Source organism: Aythya ferina, assembly GCF_964211825.1.
Source record: "Aythya ferina genome assembly, chromosome: 2".
NCBI lineage: Eukaryota > Metazoa > Chordata > Aves > Anseriformes > Anatidae > Aythya > Aythya ferina.
This window is the reverse complement of record NC_140297.1, coordinates 876154-891889: the sequence shown is the minus strand read 5'-3', so window position 1 is coordinate 891889 and position 15736 is coordinate 876154. Positions and strand designations below refer to the sequence as shown.

Sequence of the window (15736 nt, the reverse complement as noted above, 5' to 3'; positions counted from 1 at the left end):
AACGGGGCTGACTGAGACTGGGGGAACTGGGCTGGGGGGACCCGGGGCAGGAACACCCCACCCCCGGAGCACTTTGGGGATAGCAGGGCTGCAACTGGGGGGCTGTGGGAAGGAGGGGATGGGGGTCCCGGGCCTTGAGGGGGGGTCTGTGAGGGGAACCAGGCCCGGGGCCGTGCTGCGGGCGGGCCGCCAGGCGGCGCCGTGGTGCAGCAGCGGCGGCGGCGAGGGGCGGCCATGGCCCGGTGGGGCCCGGCTCAGGTACGGGGGGCACCGGGCACCGGGCGGAGGCGGCTCCATCGCCCCCTAAACCCCCCCCCAACCTCCCCCTTTCTCCCCGGTCTCTTCCTCCGCAGGAGGGCGGCGGGGACCGGCTCTGCCCGCAGCCCGGTGCCCGCCGCACCCCGGGGTGAGGGTGGGAGGCCTGGGGGGTGCGGGTGCGGGGAGGAGGGGGACGGGGGGGTCCCTAGGGTGCCGCCCACCCTCGGAGCAACCCCCCCTTTGGACCCTCAGCTCCTTTCTCTCCCCGCTAACAGGAGCCCGAGTGGGGGCCCGAGCCCTGGCAGCCGGTCCCGCCGCAGCCCCCCGGCCACGTCGCGGTGCCGGTGGCGGTGCCGGTGGCCGTCGAGGGCGAGAAGCAGCCGGGGGTGGCCGAGATCTCGCTGTGGACGGTGGTGGCGGCGGTGCAGGCGGTGGAGAGGAAGGTGGAGACGCAGGCCCTGCGGCTGCTGAGCCTGGAAGGGCGAGCGGAGACGGCGGAGAAGAAGCTGTCGGAGCTGGAGAAGGCGGTGCTGGATTTCGGGGGGCAGCTGGAGCGCAAGTGGGCCGCCCTGGCCGCCCTCCTGCAGGAGAGCACCAGGCGCCTCGAGCACGTCGAGCGCCAGCTGAGGCATCGCGGATGCTGGGCACCCCGGCCCGGCATGGGGCCCGGCGGGGACGTGCCCCAGGTAACGGGGGACAAGCTCCTGGGGAAAGGGGGACGTGCCGCAGGTAACGGGGGACAAGCCCCAGGTAACGGGGGACAAGCCCCAGGTAATGGGGACAAGCCCCGCAGAATGGGGATGAGCCCCAGGGAACAGGGAACGTGCCCCAGGTAACGGGGGACGTGCCCCAGGTGACGGGGACAAGCCCCCAGGGAACAAGGGACAAGCCCCACAGAACGGGGATGAGCCCCGTGGAACAGGGGATGTGCTCCAGGTAATGGGGACAAGCCCCACAGAATGGGGATGAGCCCTGGGGAATGGAGGATGTGCCCCAGGTAATGGGGGACGTGCCCCAGGTAATGGGGACAAGCCATGGGGAACGGGAGTTGTGCCCCTTGTAACTTGGACAGGCCCTGGGGAATGGGGGACGTGCCCCAGGTAACTGGGATGAGCCCTGGGGAATAAAGGACAAGCCCCAGGTATTGGGGACAAACAGCAGGGAACGGGGGACATGCCCCAGCTAATGGGGACAAGCCCCACAGAATGGGGATGAGCCCCGGGGAATGGGGGATGTGCCCCAGGTAAAAGGGACAAGCTCTTGGGGAATGGGGGACGTGCCCCAGGTAACGGGGACAAGCCCCATGCAAACCTCCTGGCTGCTAGGGGAGAGGTGTCTGAGCAGGGAGGCATCGTTCTGCTGCTTTGGGATTGTTCCCTGAGCTCAGGCTGGGACATGCAGGAGCTCCGCACCCTCACTGTGCCAGCCCACAGCACACAGGGGGGGATGAGGGCACCTTGTGGGGGCAGAGAAGGCAGGGAGGTGCTAAGGGGGTGCTAACGGGGTGCCTCCTGCCATTTCAGGTGCCCACGGCGGGTGAGGATGACGCCGCCTGTTTGCCGGAGCAGGAGTGGGGTGGCTTGGACAGCCGGCAGCAGGAGCTGTACAGGATGGCGGTGAAGGGGAGCTACGAGGCCGTGGTCTCTCTTGGTAAGGATCAGTCCCTGTGCACGTCTCAGACTCTTTGTCGCCTTCCATCCACCACACCGTGCCCGCTGGGCAGGGTGCAGAGCCCCCCGGCAGCACGTGGCACTGCTCCTGCCGTGTCCTGCTTCCCTGGAAGTGTGCCCCAGGACGTGGCTGTACGTGCACCACCCTGGAGGAGTTGGTTGCAGGCAGCCCTAAGTTCTAGCACTAATTATTTTTGGCTGAGAATAATGAGTTATTACAAAGGACGAGCGCCCGATGCGTACTTCTTGCTGAGATAACTACAATCAGTCGTCCAGTGGGGCTGACACCAGCTTGCTCTGACTGTCCTGGGAAAAAACAAACCTCTGTTCCAGCAGCCCAGGATGCCCCAGCTGTGCTGGAGCAGCTTTTGCCCAGGGGCTGTGGTGCCAGCGCCCAGCATCAGCCGTTGGCACGGCCGCTTCCTCCCCTAGGGCCCGGGGACGCCAGCTCCAAACCCTCTCTGCTGTTGCCGGCCGAGGACGGGGAGGATTTGGGGACCAGGACCCACGGGCTGCTGGAGAAGGGAGCGGTGTCAGGGCACGTCGGTGGCGGTGAGTTGCGGCAGCCACGATGGCGTGAACACCACCACGGAGAGGGCCTGGGGGTGGGGAAGGGCTGCACGCAGCTTGGCTGGGCGAGGGGATGGGAATTGAGGGCTGAGGAGGAAAAGCAGTGCCGCAGGGGGGAAAGAAATCCGAAAGGAGCCACGCCAAATGTCCAAGCCCAGAAGAGCCAAATACCGAGAGAGTGGAAAAAGCCCGGGCAGGGCTTAGCGTGAGCGTGGCTCTGCGCCTGCTTGCCTGCAGACAAGCTCGGTCCTGCTCCTGGAAGGTAGCTTTGGTCCTTTGCCCCAGATTTACCCAGGTAAAACCTGCTGTAAATTCCTGACAAAGTTCCTTCCAGGACAGAGGACTCCGCAGCCACAACTTTTTGTGGAACAATTACAAAAGCCCTCGTGTTTTTCTCTCTTTTGGCTTCTTTACCACTACTGCATTGTCAGGCCCTTGAGTGTCCCCCAAGGTGACCAGATAACCCCCAGCAGACGCCAGCATCCTTCCACCTCTTATTCTTCTCCCCTTGGCTCATGGTAAAACCCTCCTGCTCCCTCTCTAGTGGCACGTTTGCTGGTTGGTCTCACCAACGTGCTGCAGGGGCAGCTCAGCTCCTGCTCCTACGCTGGGGCCAGAGGCACGGGAGAGCTTTCCTTGGCTGGAGGTGAATAATTGCTGTCTCCCAGCAGGTGAGAAGATCGTGATCAAGACAGAAGAGCAGCAGCCGCAGGAGGAAGGATCAGAAAGCCTGGCCCTGCCGCAGGCTCCCTCGATGAGGCTGGAAGAGGAGGTTCCCCTGAGCCAGGAGCTGCCGGTGCCCTGGGAGAGCCACAGCAGCTTGGACGAACAGAAGGGAGCTGGAGAGGGCTTGGGGGAGCTCTGCAAGCACGGGGCCGCCCAGCCCGAATTCAAGCCCGTGGTCGTCCCGCTGGAAGCTCGCCCTGCCCCGGGGGCTTTGACTTTCCCGGCGGAACACGGGCACGGCGCGGGGACCGAGCAGCCCTTCACCCTGCCCCAGGGGCTGCCGCTGGGAGAGGACACTGCCGCGGAGGCTGCCTCGGCACAGCCCGGCGCCGAGGAGCACGGCCCGTGTGGCGCCGGGGACGAGCCCCACGGCCTGCCCTTGGGCTGGAAGAGCGTGCGGCTGAAGCGCAGCCTCCTGGCGCGGCAGCAGAGCCAGGCGAGGAAGAGCAACGGCTCCTTCATCTGCACCGCCTGCGGGAAGAGCCTGGCCCACCACGCCGCGCTGCTGCGGCACCAGCGCCTGCACACGGGCGAGCGCCCCTTCCAGTGCCCGGCCTGCGGCAAGAGCTTCAACGAGAAGTCCAACCTCAACAAGCACTACCGCATCCACACCGGCGAGCGGCCCTACAGCTGCCCGGCCTGCGGCAAGGGCTTCATCCAGAAGCACCACCTGCAGAAGCACCAGCGCATCCACGGGGTGCAGCTGCGGGCGGGCTGGGCGGGCCGGCCGGCGCGGGGCGGCGGGGCCGGGGAGCGGCTGTACCGCTGCATCGAGTGCGCCGAGAGCTTCCCCCTGCAAGCGTCGCTGGAGGAGCACCAGCGCCGGCACACCCAGCAGCGGCCCTTCCAGTGCAGCGGCTGCAGCAAGAGCTTCCGCCACCGGCAGTCCCTGAACCACCACCAGAAGGTCCACGCCGCCGCCAGCCCTCCTGCTGCCGGCTTGCCCGGCCGCGGCCAGGAGCCGGGGACTGTGCCCTGCAAGCCATCAACGCAGGACAATCCGTAATATGAGGGCTGCAGCCAGGAAGGGGCAGCGTTTCTGCAGGTGGAGAGGTGCAGCGGCCCGTGAGGGTGGCACACGGTGGGCAGGGGGCATCGCGGCACTGTGGGGCTCCCCGCAGCCCCCCACCACGTCCCCGGGGACGAGGACGGGGCCGGCTGACACGCTGCGGGGCCGAGAGCAAGCAGAGGAGGTCCGGCAGCAGGGGCTGCGCCGTGGAAGGGGGCTCGGCTGAGAAGTGGCTGCTGCGTGTCCGGCGCCGTGGGACGGGGAGCGGAGCGCTTGAACTCAGGGTTCCTTAAATCCTGCCCAGTTTTGGGGGGAGTTGGGTGGCCCGGGGAGAGGCTGCTGGGACAGCCGGGGTCACCGCACGGCTGGGGAGAGCTGTGGATAAAAGATGATGTGGTTTGATGATGGGCTTCGTGTGTCAGCTGGTGCCGTGCTGCCTCCAACAGCCCCCACCGAGGGAGTTGTGGGGTTGATGCCACGTGAATTGTGACCGGGTCCTCGCTGGTGGCTTTGCCAGGACACCTCCTGCTCCCCACGTGCCTCCTGCGAGCTGAGGGATGAGCATGAGTCCTCGTGCCAGCAGCAGGGCAGCCCCCGGGCGCCTTCTCGCCAGCAGCAGCACCTCAGGGTGTAGCAGCACCCACGGCACTTGGCGTGCCCACCCTGCATGGGTGCTCTCGCCCAGCCCCGGAGAATGCAGGAGCTGCGCCAGGGAAATGCAGGAGCTGCCCCATGGCGATGCAGAGCCCCCACTCACAGCCCCATTCAGCCAGGAATTGCGGCTCTGGGAGGGGATTAGCACCACAAAGCCTTATCTGCCCTCCTGCTCTGCCCTCGGGCCTGCCCAGCCTCTCCTCCTCCTCCTCCTCCTCCTCCTCCTCCTCCTCCTCCTCCTCCTCCTCCGGCCCAGGTTTTGTGATTTCGGTCCTGTCCCAGCACCATGTGGGCCAAAAACCAGCCGTGCCCTGGGCTGCAGCAGCAGGGTGAGGGAGGGGATTGTCCCCCTGTGCCCCGCTCTTGTGAGACCCCCCCGGGCACTGCCTTCGCTGTGGGGTCCCCAGCACCGGGATGTGGAGCTGCTGGAGTCCAGGGGAGGCCACGGGGATGCTCGGAGGCTGGAGCAGCTCTGCTGGGAGGAGAGGCCGAGGGGTTGGGGTTGCTCAGCCTGGAGAGGAGAAGGCCCCGGGGAGACCTCACAGCAGCCTTCAGGGTGTGCAGGAGATGAAGGCTCCTTCCCAGGGATGAGGGAGGGGGCCACGGTGTGCTGGGGACATTCAGGGGACACCTCGGGGATGAAGGAGGGGACACTGACACCCCGGGGACACCTTGGAGACAGCCTGGGGATAAAGGAGGTGACAATGACACCCTGGGGACACCCCAGGGCTGCAAGAGAGGGCCATGGCTTCCTGGGGACACCCTAGGGACACCTTGGGGATGGAGGGGACACTGACACCCCAGGGGCACCCTGAGGACACCCTGGGGACATCGCCCAGGCCAGGAGGTAGCCATGGTGATGCTGTGGATGTGGCCTCTACCATAAGCCCCACCCACCCCAAATAACCCCACCCACCAATGACCACACCCCCTCCACATGGCCCCACCCACTGGGCAGCTCTGCCCACACACAAGATGGCCACCAAGATGGCGGGGCGGCCATGACAGGGGAGGGCGGCCATGACACCCAAAGGCAGCCATGACCCCCAAAGGCAGCCATGACACCCAAGGGTGGCCATGACACCCAAAGGTGCCACCAGCGCCACGGCAGCGCCGTCCCTGTCCCCTTGGCACCCCACAGCTCCCCTGGTGCCACCCAGGCTCCCCCAGGGCCGGTGGCCCCAGCCTGGAACAGCCCCTGTCACCCCGTGCCCACCTTCGTTGCGTGGCGCTGCGTATAAAACAAACACCACGAGGCTGTACAGACAAATACTTTATGGATTCCACGGCCTGAGAAAGGGATCGGAGCGTTCCTACAAAAAAAAGTTGGTCCCAGTCACAGCTTGAAGCCACCTCCCGGCTGCCTGCTGCGCTGGCTTGACTCGTACCCTGTGGTACTGGGGTCAACTGGGATCAATTGGGTGCACTGGGATGGCAAACCGGGCAGGGGTAAGCGGCTGGCTGCCGGCCCTGTCACCTCCCGGCACCAACCACCCGCATCCCGCAGGGCTTCGCAGCCCCTCGGACCCTGGAGGCAGCCAGGAATGAAAAATCTCCTAAGGAAACTGGTTCCCAACACTCCCTGCCCGGGGAGGGGCAGAGACGTAGTGATTTCAAACTAGAACATCAAATAATTCAATGGACACAAAAGCAAAAAAATAAAAAATAAAACAGCTCGGGAGTCCTATCAGCCCCTCCGCTTGGCCTGGACCGATTCCTTCGCTCTGTACACGTGCCTCGTGCTTCCCAGCGGCGTGCCCGCTGCACACGGGGCCAGGACGGGGCCACGAGCTTCCAGTGATGCCTGAGGCCACCAGAGCCTTGGCTGGCATCACCCACCAGGGTGCCTCTTCACGGCGCGTTGAGGTAGGCTTCCATGTGATTAGAGACAGAGGGAGCGAGCACGGCGCGGTGGGGCTGAGCAGAGGGGATGGTCCCGCACAGAGCAGCTGGGGTGGTGTCAGAACAACGCGTCCGAGCCCGAGGAAGGGTCCTCGCACAGGCTGTGGTGCAGCAGGAATCCTACCCAGCGAGTATTTGTGAAAGTGACCATGGGTGCAGGCTGGTTTTGGGGCACCAGCCCTCTCACGCAGGGTTTTGGAGGCTGGCCTTGTCAGTGGAATGGTGCTGGGACCTCAGGAGCAGCCGCAGCATCACACGGACAGAAGGTGGGGTTTGTTTCACTCTAAGGTGGGGTTTGTTTCACTCTCCTTATCTCCCAGAGCTGTTCCCGAGGAGGTTCCCGAGGAGATTTTTAATCGCCGGAGGCTTCTGGAATTTGTTCCACGTAACGGTGTCCAAGCTTTGATTTATTCTGCGACTTGGGGAAAGCTCCCGAAATCCAGTTGATGGATGATGGTTCACAGCCCTGGTGCCCCACCACGGACAGAATCTGAACGCTCACAGTTCCTGCCCAGGGACACGAGTGGTTTGGATCCCTCCTGTTGCCACTTGCCCCCAAGCTGCTTCCCTACTTCCTACTCTCCACCGTCACAGCAGCAGTTCTCGAGTTGGCCTCGAGGATCTTTGTGGGTCTCTCCCAACCCGGGCTGTTTTATCAGTCTGGTAACTGCAAGCCTGAGCTCCACAGCAGCCAGCAGGAGGTGTTCAGCGGAGCAGCTTTGGCAGCAGCGAGGACGGCGCCTCGTCAGGCACCCCCGGGGGCTGCTTTCGGCTGGGGCCTCCTGGCCGCGGTCGAGCCCTAGGCTGCCTTGTGCTGCCGGCCCTCCAGGGCCTTCTGCCGCTCGTGAATCTGCTCGTGGCGCACCAGGTGAGTGTGGCGGGTGAAGCCCTTCTTGCAGGTGGCGCAGCGGAACGGCCTCTTCTCCGCGTGGGTCTGCAGGTGCCGCTGGAGGGTGGAGGAGCAAGACAGAAACTTGCCGCAAAGATCGCACTTCAGGGGGCGTCTCGCGTAATTGCGAAGCGTCGGCTGCGGGGAGAAACACCCCGACAGGCTGCCCGTGTCCTGCTCCTCCTTGGTCGGGCCCAGCCAGGCTCCCCCCGCGTGCGTCCTGTTACCCGGGCTGTGGGCAGAGCTGCCGGGAGCCCTGCACAGCTTCTTCCTCGGCCCTATCCTCAGTTCCGGGTGCGTGTTCCCCCAGACCTTGGCCGCGAAAGCCCTGTCTTGGGTGTGGATGGCCTGGTGCAGGACCAGGCGGTTTTTGTCTGCGAAGCTGATCTCGCACACCGTGCACTCGTAGGGCCCTTCTTTGGCGTGGCTCCGCTGGTGGATGATGAGGTTGATCTTCAGGCGGAAGCGCTTCCCGCACTCGGTGCAGGGGTGCGACCACTCGCGCACGTAGCCGCGCCGGCAGTCGCCCATCAGCAGGCTGCTGCTCGAGCACCTGCTGGGTTTCTTCTTGCTCCTGGGCTTGGCCTGCTCTCCCGGGCCGTTCTGGATCACTGCGTCAGGAGAAGGTGTAGAAACTTTTGGCAAGGCGTTGGGCCTCACCTCCTTCACCTCGAGGCTGTCAGGGGGAGAGGTCCCTTCACAGGCCTTCTCCTCTGCCAAAGAGCCTTCCTCTGAAATGAAACAACACAGGCGTTCACCACTCACACTGCGGGGGCAATTCCACGATGTGGTTTCAGTCCCAAAGCACCCAGCAGGCTTTCTGCGAGCAAGGAGCTCCCGAAAAATCTGAGAACGCAGCGTGGGGAGGCGCCGGTGCCACTGCAGGGTCCTGGCCTGAGCAACTCAGCAGCTCGGCGTGCCCTCGGGGGCAGATCTGCTGCAGTGCCACAGGGCAGAGGGCTCCGCCTCTAAAACCACCACACCAGCGATGGCCACAAGATGCAGCAGGAAAAAAAAAAACATCCTTAGCAAGCTGTAATGAGCAGTACCTCAGGCTCTTGGCTTTTGGCAAGCTGGGAACTGTTGCCGAATGCCAAACGCTGCAGGCAACCCAGTGCGCCTCCCCCAACTGCTGCTAGCAGGATCCCCGTCTGGGCTCATTCCCTCTGCAGATGACAGGGCTGCACACCCCACCCGGTACCAGATCCCTCCCTTGCTGGGTGACAAAAGGATCTGGAATGTTCTAAACCTTCCTATTTCAAGCCCGTGAGTGAGCTGGGAGCTGCTTCTTGCCCGCAGAGCGCCGTGCCTGCCATGCATGGGGTAACTCACCGGAGCCGTGCCCGGCCGGGTCCTCTTCCTCCTCTGTCTCCTGCTTCACGTCCCTGCTCAGCCCCTCTCCCCGCGCACTCAGGGACGTGACATTCATCACCAGGATGGGCAGCCCTGCTGGCAGGGAAGAGGAAAGCAACTTTCAGCACCGGCGGACAGCTCACATCTTCTGGCTAACTGCAGACACCTTCAGATGCTAACTGGAGATGTGTTGGGACTGTGCAGAGGAGCCAGGGCCAGCTCAAGAAGCACACAGGGACCAAAAGCAGAGAGAGGTCCGGGAAGAGACCCCAAGGAGCCACAAGGAACCTCTGCAGAGCAGCCTCATCCATCCCAAACTCTCCCCATCAATGCCACGGGTGGCATTCCCACTGTGCCTAACGTTCAGGTCCTCAAACCTCTTCCATTTGCCCTTGCAGCACTCTGACAGCGCACCCCAGGACTTCTGCTTGCCCTGGCGATGCTCCTCCAAGCTCGGTGTCTCTCGGGTAACTCACCTGTGCCAGCTTCCGAGGGGACTTTCCGTTCTCCCAAAGCCTCTTCCTTCCTGCCCGTCTCTTCTGGTGTGTGTGGGGGCTCCTGCCCAGCTCGGACGCAGGGCTGTGGGCTCTCCTGGCAGCCTCTGGTGCAGAGCTCTTCATCCCTCTCGATCCGGGACAGGACGTCAGGCTCGGACGCAGCGCAGTCTGCTCAGGGACAGGGCAGCAGAGGACAGTTTTTTCAGTTTTGGTAGGAACTGGCTACAGAATTCCTCTGCTGACCTTTCAGACCCTTCAGTGACCCTTCTCCCTTCGCCCCAGGGCTGGCAGGCAGTAAGGACAGGCACGGACACGTTGCCCATGCTCTAACTCAAGCACAGCGAAAACCTAACAGAAGGTGACTTAAGATCTCAAAGGAGAGGGAGAGGCTGTGTCCGTGTAACACCTTTTTCCTCTCTTCCCAGGAGCACTTGACAAAACAACCCCCAAAGACACACTTGGGGCCTGCACTGTTTCTGGGTAACCCTCCTCAAAGGACAGAGCCGGCCCCTGACCCCTGCCAGTGCTCACCCAGCCCCTCACAAAGCTCCTGCAGCCCCCCAGCTCCTAATTCCAGCAGGACAGAGCTCTCAAACACAGCTCTGCCTTCGGCTCTCTCTGGGCCTGCCTGCACCTTTCCAGTGTCTCCTGTTTTTTTTTTTGCCTGGCCTTCATATTCAGGAGCTGGAAGAGATCCCAAGGGGTCTGTCCCACCGCTCCCGGCTCCATCCCAGCCCCTTCTGGCAGGTTTTGTCTGTTGTCTCCCCACGATTCACGTGGCCAAGCATAAATGTTCCTCTCGGAGATAAGACTCAAGGCATCCCATGGACAGTTAGCCAAAGCAGCCAGCAAAACCTCAGAGCAGCTCCTTTCTAACACAGACAGCGATGGGAGAAAGCAAGGGCCAGGAACGGCCACGTCCTGCTGGCACCCTTTAACTTACCCATGTCATCTTCTGCATCTTCCACTTCTACGTCGTCTCCCAAGTCCTCTTCCACCTGCTCCACATCTGCTGGTGCCTGCGGGGGTTCCTGGATATCTGTGATGGATGTCTGCGGGGGCTCCTGACTCTCCTGGGTGCACGGCTGGGGGGGCTCCTGACTGTCTCTGACACACGCCTGGGGGGGCTCCTGGCTGTCCTGGATGCACGGCTGTGGGGGCTCCTGACTCTCTCTGCTACACCTCTCCGGGGGCTCCTGACCGTCCTGGATGCACGTCTCGGTCTCCAGGGACTCCTGCCCGTCTCTGAGATGCATTTGTGGGGGCTCCTGCCCATCTCCGATGCACGTCTGCGGGGGCTCCTGCCCATCCTGGGTGTCCGTCTGCGGGGCCTCGCGACAGTTTCTGCTGCAGAGCTCTTCATCCCTCTCGAGCCGGGACAGGATGTCAGGCTTGGCCACGGCATAGTCTGCTCAGGGACAGGGCAGCAGAGGACGTTTTGTTAGGAACTGGCTACACCATTGCTCTGTTAAACTCTCAAACACCTCAAACACTACCCGCGCTGAAACAAGGGAAGATGGTGGTGTCGATTTCTTAGCCCCGTGTTGGGATTCACCCATAAGCACGGCCGTGGCTCAAGCACAGAGAAGATTTAAATAATAGAAAGAGAAATAAGATCTCTTTAAATAAGAGAAATAAGATAAGGATTAAGATAAGATAAGAAATAAGATCTCTTTAAATAAGAGAAATAAGATAAGGATTTGAGAGGCTTTGTCTTTAACCTTTCCCTCCCATCTCCACGTTAGCGGTGATTTGAAGAGTAAATCTTCTGAGCTGCTGTTAGCAGATTGCTTTAGTTCTGGAGTAGGGACAGAAGGATTCCTGCCGTCTAAAAATGCCCACATCAGATGGACCACGTGAGGAACACGTTTGTGCCTTCCACAGAGAATTATCTAGAAAAGTGAAGCTGCAGCTTCAGGGACTGCACCAACCAGCACGTTACCAGTCACGCCCACAGAACAGTTTTTGATGGGCAATCTTATAGCCCAAAATCATCCAAGAACGTGTCAGATGTGCTCAGAACTGAACGAGATTAAATTGGTTCTTTACCAAGGCACGTGGAAATGCCCCTGTCACTTCAAATCACAACTAAATAGCCAGAAGACAAGAATTGGTTCAAGATGCAATTATCAAACTTCACCCAGGTAACTCCTGAACTGTGCTGGAAGGTCGTGATGGTTCCCTGGCCCTCGAATCCCCTTGCACAGTCCTTATGAATAGCACCTCATCTGGATATAGGGTATAATAGACATTGTTTGTGTTATTTCTGTTACTGGTATTTCCTACAGAAAGCTCTTACAAGCAGGAAGGAAGGAAAAGGACTGGGTCTGGCTGCCCAGGAGAGGTTCTGCGAGCTACGGGTGTCCAACCCCACCACAGCAGACCGCTGGTGGGACTGGAGGGAGGCCGCCCAGCCTGCCTAGAAGAGAAATTCACCCGGAGGAACGGGCCCCGTGCCTTACCCAGGGAGATCAGAGTCTCGTAGTTCCCCCTCATCACAGCCTTGTAGAGATCCTTCTGCCAGCTGTCCAGCGTCTCCCATTCCTGCTCGTTGAAGTACACGGAAATGTCATCGAACGTGAGCGGCACCTGGAATCACAAACACTGCACACTTGGTGATGTTTTTCACAACCAAAGGGAACTGCACAGGGGCAGGGAGCGCTCGGGACCTCCAGGCAGAGAATGTGCCTGGACAGAGCACAGTGTGCACGGACACATCGGGGCTTGCAAGCCCTGGGTTCACAGGCACTGAGCGATGCCAGCCCATTGCTGAGCAGGCTGTGGCACTTCCCATACCCCTCCACAGCTGCTGAAGGGGCACTCGCTGAAATGCTCCTGCAGGCTGCTGCCCCTCCAGGGCTCGGGGGTGGGAATGGGCATGGGGAGGCCACCACAATGGCAGCACGGTGACACTGCTACCTGAGGAGCTCTGCGGGGCTGCCTGGTGTGTTTCTGGGGCTCAGGGCTTGAACCAGCCCAACCCCAGGGCTCCTCACCCAAACCACAACGGAGCTGGGGCTTTGCCACCTGGGTTAGGGGCTCCCGGGCACCCGTTACCTTGGGGATTTCCCCCTTCCTGCCGGGGGGCAGGCGCAGGATCCAGAAGTTCCTGTTCCTCAGCAGGTTCTCCACGTTGTCCAGGCGCTGCTGCAGCTGCCCGTAGTCCTGCAGCAGGCTGCCCAGCGCCGCCAGGTTGCTGCCCAGCTCGCCCACCAGGTTCTCGCAGGCCAGCAGCCTCCGCTCCGCCTTCTCCGTCCTGCTCCGCAGCTCCTGCAGCTGCTGGGCCTGCGCCTGCTCCGGCCCCGCCGCCTGCAAGCGCCTCAACCGGCCGGTGCCCGGGCCCCACGGCGAGGCCTGGAGGAGGGGACAAGAGGTGAGGGGCGGCCGGGGTGGGCTGCTGGGACCCCGGGTGCTCCGGAGGGATCCCCTCGGCCCCCGCACCCCCGGGCCCTGCACCCCCGGTCCCGGTACCCCCGGGCCCTTCCCCCCCGGGGCCCTCCCCCCCGGGCCCAGCCCCCCAAGGAGGCCCCCACCGCCCCCCCGGGACCCCCGCAGCCCCCCCGGTTCCTCTCAGCCCCGCACCCCCGGCTGTCCCCGGAGCTCCCGGTGCCGCTCCCGGTCCCGGTGCCGGTGCCGGTCCCGGCCCTCACCTCAGCGGGGCCCCGGCGGGACATGGCCGCCGCCACCGGCACCGCGCGGCCTGCGCCCGCCGCCGCCACCGGGCCTGCAGGGGGCGCTGCGGAAGGGGCGTGGCTTGTTGCTAAGGGGCGTGTCTTGTTACCAAGGGCGTGGCTTGTTGCTAAGGGCGTGGCTTTGCCAAACGGGGGCGGTGTGCTGGGCGTGGGGGCGTGGCTTAGCCCTGGAGGGGGCGTGGCGTGGCTCCGAGGGGGCGTGGCCGCGCCGTGGCGGGAACTCGTGGCGGGAACGCGGAGCCCCCATGCTGGCCCCGGGGTCCCCGATCCGCGCCGGGTCCCGCCGTGCTCCGACCCCCCCCCGAGCCCCTGCACGGCCCCTCCCGACCCCTCCCGGCCCCTCCCGGCCCGTGCGACCCCCAGGCACCGGCACCGGCTCTGGTGGCCGCTCCGTGCCCTCCCACCGGGGCCACCCTGGGGCTGGGGCTGGGGTGGGGGCGCCGATCCACGCAGCCCCCCGCTGTGGGGACCCCCCCAGGGGGTGTTTTGGAGGGGGGGTTGTGGGTGCAGGTGCCCCCGTGCAGTGCGGGTGTCCCGGGTGCTGCGGGGCACTCGGGGGGCAGGGGGGCACTGGGAATGTGGGGGGGGGCTGGGGAAGAGCGGTGGTGGGATGGGGGGCGTGGAGGGTGTGGGGGGCGCTGGGGACCACCCGGCTGCGCTGGGGGTGTGGGTGTGGGACCCTCAGAAGCACCCACTCGGGCTGTCTCGGTGCCTTTATTCGGTGGCTCCGCACAGCGTGTGGGGACACCCCTGCAGAGCGCTTCGGGGTGCAGGGACAGCAGCGTGTGGGGCGGCCCCACTGAGCGGGGGGCACAGCAGGGCCCCCCCCCCAGCTCCCCTCAGGGCTGGTGGGGGGCGGCGGGGTCCCGCGGTGCTGTCGGGGGGCGGCGGGACGCCCGGCTCCGTCCTCGCTTTGGTTTGCGCAGGGTCACCCGTGCCTCTCCTGTCCACGCCATGGGGCCGCCCGGTGCCTCCTGCAGGACACAGCGGGGTCACCTCGGGGGTCTCCGTGGCCGCCCGTGGTGCCCGTCCCACGGGGCCGGTACCTGGCTGAGGGGCAGGACCTGGGCAGGTCTCTCGCTTTCCCTCCTGGTGCGCTCCTGGCCGCCCTGTGGGAACAAGCGGGATGTCAGAGCCAGGCAATGGGGTGATGGGGAAGGGGGCTGTGGTCCCCAGCCCTGTTGGAGCCGTGGTGGGGGAGGTCTACGGGTGGGCAGCGCCGCCCTGCACTCACCCGCCGGCCTGCGGGGTCTTCATCCACATCCCCGGTGCTCCAGGACATGGATTCCTGCAGGTGGGGGGTACGGAGCAGTGCGAGGGGTGCGTGTCCTGGGTGCCCCATCCCATCCCATCCCATCCCATCCCATCCCATCCCATCCCATCCCATCCCATCCCATCCCCATCCCCATCCCCATCCCCATCCCCATCCCGTCCCATCCCATCCCGTCCCATCCCGTCCCCCCAGCACCCCTTGTCCCCCCTCACCTCGCTCAGCACAGAGAAACACCCCGAGCACGGCCGGCGCCGGCCCCCGCCACGCGTCCCCGCCTGTGGGGGGAAGGTGCTGCTGAGTCCTGGCTCCCCCCGCAGCGGGATGGGGCCGAGAGCAGGGATGGAGCCGGGGGATGTGGGGGGGACGGTGGAGGAGGACGAGGAGGAAGGCAAAAGGGGACGAGGATTCGCCGGCCCCAAGGCCGTGCTCCTCCTGCCCCCGCTCAGCCCCTCGCCAGCCCTGATGAAATGTTTGCTGGTTGTGCAAGCAGCAGCAGCAGCGTTTTGGCACAGCGAAGGCTCCGGGGACGCCCCAGCGCTGCCCCCACAGCGCAGCCCCCCGGGACGAGGGGCTCGGGCAGATCCCACTGCCCCCAGCCCATCCTCGGGGCCACCCCTGCCCAGGGCAGCCCCCGACCAGGACCTCTCCGGGGTTCTGCCCTGCCCGGAGCACGGTGTTGGTGACAGCACCGGTGTCCCCGGGGGGACAATATTTTGGGGAATCGCTCCCCCCATGGTGCCAGAGCCACCGCACCGTGCCGCGCATCTTCCCCCTCCCCATAGATCTTCCCTGCAGCCTCCCTCCCCTCCTGGCTGCTGCTGCCCAGCTCTGGCCTCCTCCCTCTGCCCCCCACCAACCTCCCGGTCCCGTGTGAGGGTTTTCCCCTTCTTGGAGTCCCGTGGGTTGGCCCCGGCCACGGCCAGGAGGGCCACGGCGAGGGCACAGAGCAGCCGCAGCCTCATGGCGCTGCGCGGGGCACGGCTCGGCTGCCCGCTGCTCCCCGCCTGGACCTTGGCCCCTGCTGCTGGCCAGCTCAGGAGCAGCCACCCACTGCCAGGAGGGAACCAGCGAGGGGCTGGGGGGGCTGGGGGGGCTGGGGGGACGTTCCTCTCCAGGCCAGCCCCCCAGGATGAGGATGGATGCACAGGGGGTGCCGGCTCCCCAAAATGGGGGTCTGCTGGCCCCTCCACCTCCCGGGTCTGCAATTCCCCTGTGGGCTGTGGAGAGGCCCCTGGTGGAGCAG

General features: G+C 64.4%; 3 protein-coding genes across 9 annotated transcripts; 1 reads left to right on the top strand and 2 right to left on the bottom strand.

Annotated features, from left to right (window-relative positions):
• The first annotated feature begins 226 nt into the window (after positions 1-226).
• Positions 227-4642, top strand: LOC311432558 (zinc finger protein 212-like). 4 transcript variants are annotated; one of them, XM_084511039.1, is made up of 5 exons: positions 227-258; positions 534-944; positions 1782-1908; positions 2361-2480; positions 3170-4642. In XM_084511039.1, exons 1-5 carry the CDS (start codon positions 235-237, stop codon positions 4228-4230), a joined length of 1743 nt encoding a protein of 580 aa, XP_084367165.1. In that variant the 5' UTR covers positions 227-234; the 3' UTR covers positions 4231-4642. The 4 variants fall into 4 exon arrangements, with proteins under 4 accessions (XP_084367165.1, XP_084367164.1, XP_084367167.1 ...); XM_084511038.1 differs by having other exon boundaries at positions 3167-4642; XM_084511041.1 differs by lacking the exon at positions 2361-2480.
• A 1505-nt stretch (positions 4643-6147) lies between these two features.
• Positions 6148-13498, bottom strand: LOC311431546 (uncharacterized protein). Of its 3 annotated transcripts, XM_084509106.1 has the most exons (8): positions 13179-13498; positions 12586-12882; positions 11991-12117; positions 10839-10936; positions 10472-10805; positions 9508-9696; positions 9011-9127; positions 6148-8409 (listed from the first exon to the last, which is right to left on the bottom strand). In XM_084509106.1, exons 1-8 carry the CDS (start codon positions 13200-13202, stop codon positions 7589-7591), a joined length of 2007 nt encoding a protein of 668 aa, XP_084365232.1. In that variant the 5' UTR covers positions 13203-13498; the 3' UTR covers positions 6148-7588. The 3 variants fall into 3 exon arrangements, with proteins under 3 accessions (XP_084365232.1, XP_084365230.1, XP_084365231.1); XM_084509104.1 differs by having other exon boundaries at positions 10472-10936; XM_084509105.1 differs by having other exon boundaries at positions 9011-9124; positions 10472-10936.
• Positions 13499-13918: 420 nt separating this feature from the next.
• On the bottom strand, positions 13919-15508 carry LOC311431560 (uncharacterized protein). Of its 2 annotated transcripts, none has more exons than XM_084509147.1 (5): positions 15351-15508; positions 14706-14768; positions 14455-14508; positions 14285-14329; positions 13919-14194 (listed from the first exon to the last, which is right to left on the bottom strand). In XM_084509147.1, exons 1-5 carry the CDS (start codon positions 15453-15455, stop codon positions 14060-14062), a joined length of 402 nt encoding a protein of 133 aa, XP_084365273.1. In that variant the 5' UTR covers positions 15456-15508; the 3' UTR covers positions 13919-14059. The 2 variants fall into 2 exon arrangements, with proteins under 2 accessions (XP_084365273.1, XP_084365272.1); XM_084509146.1 differs by having other exon boundaries at positions 14267-14329; positions 15351-15507.
• Between the last annotated feature and the right edge of the window lie 228 nt (positions 15509-15736).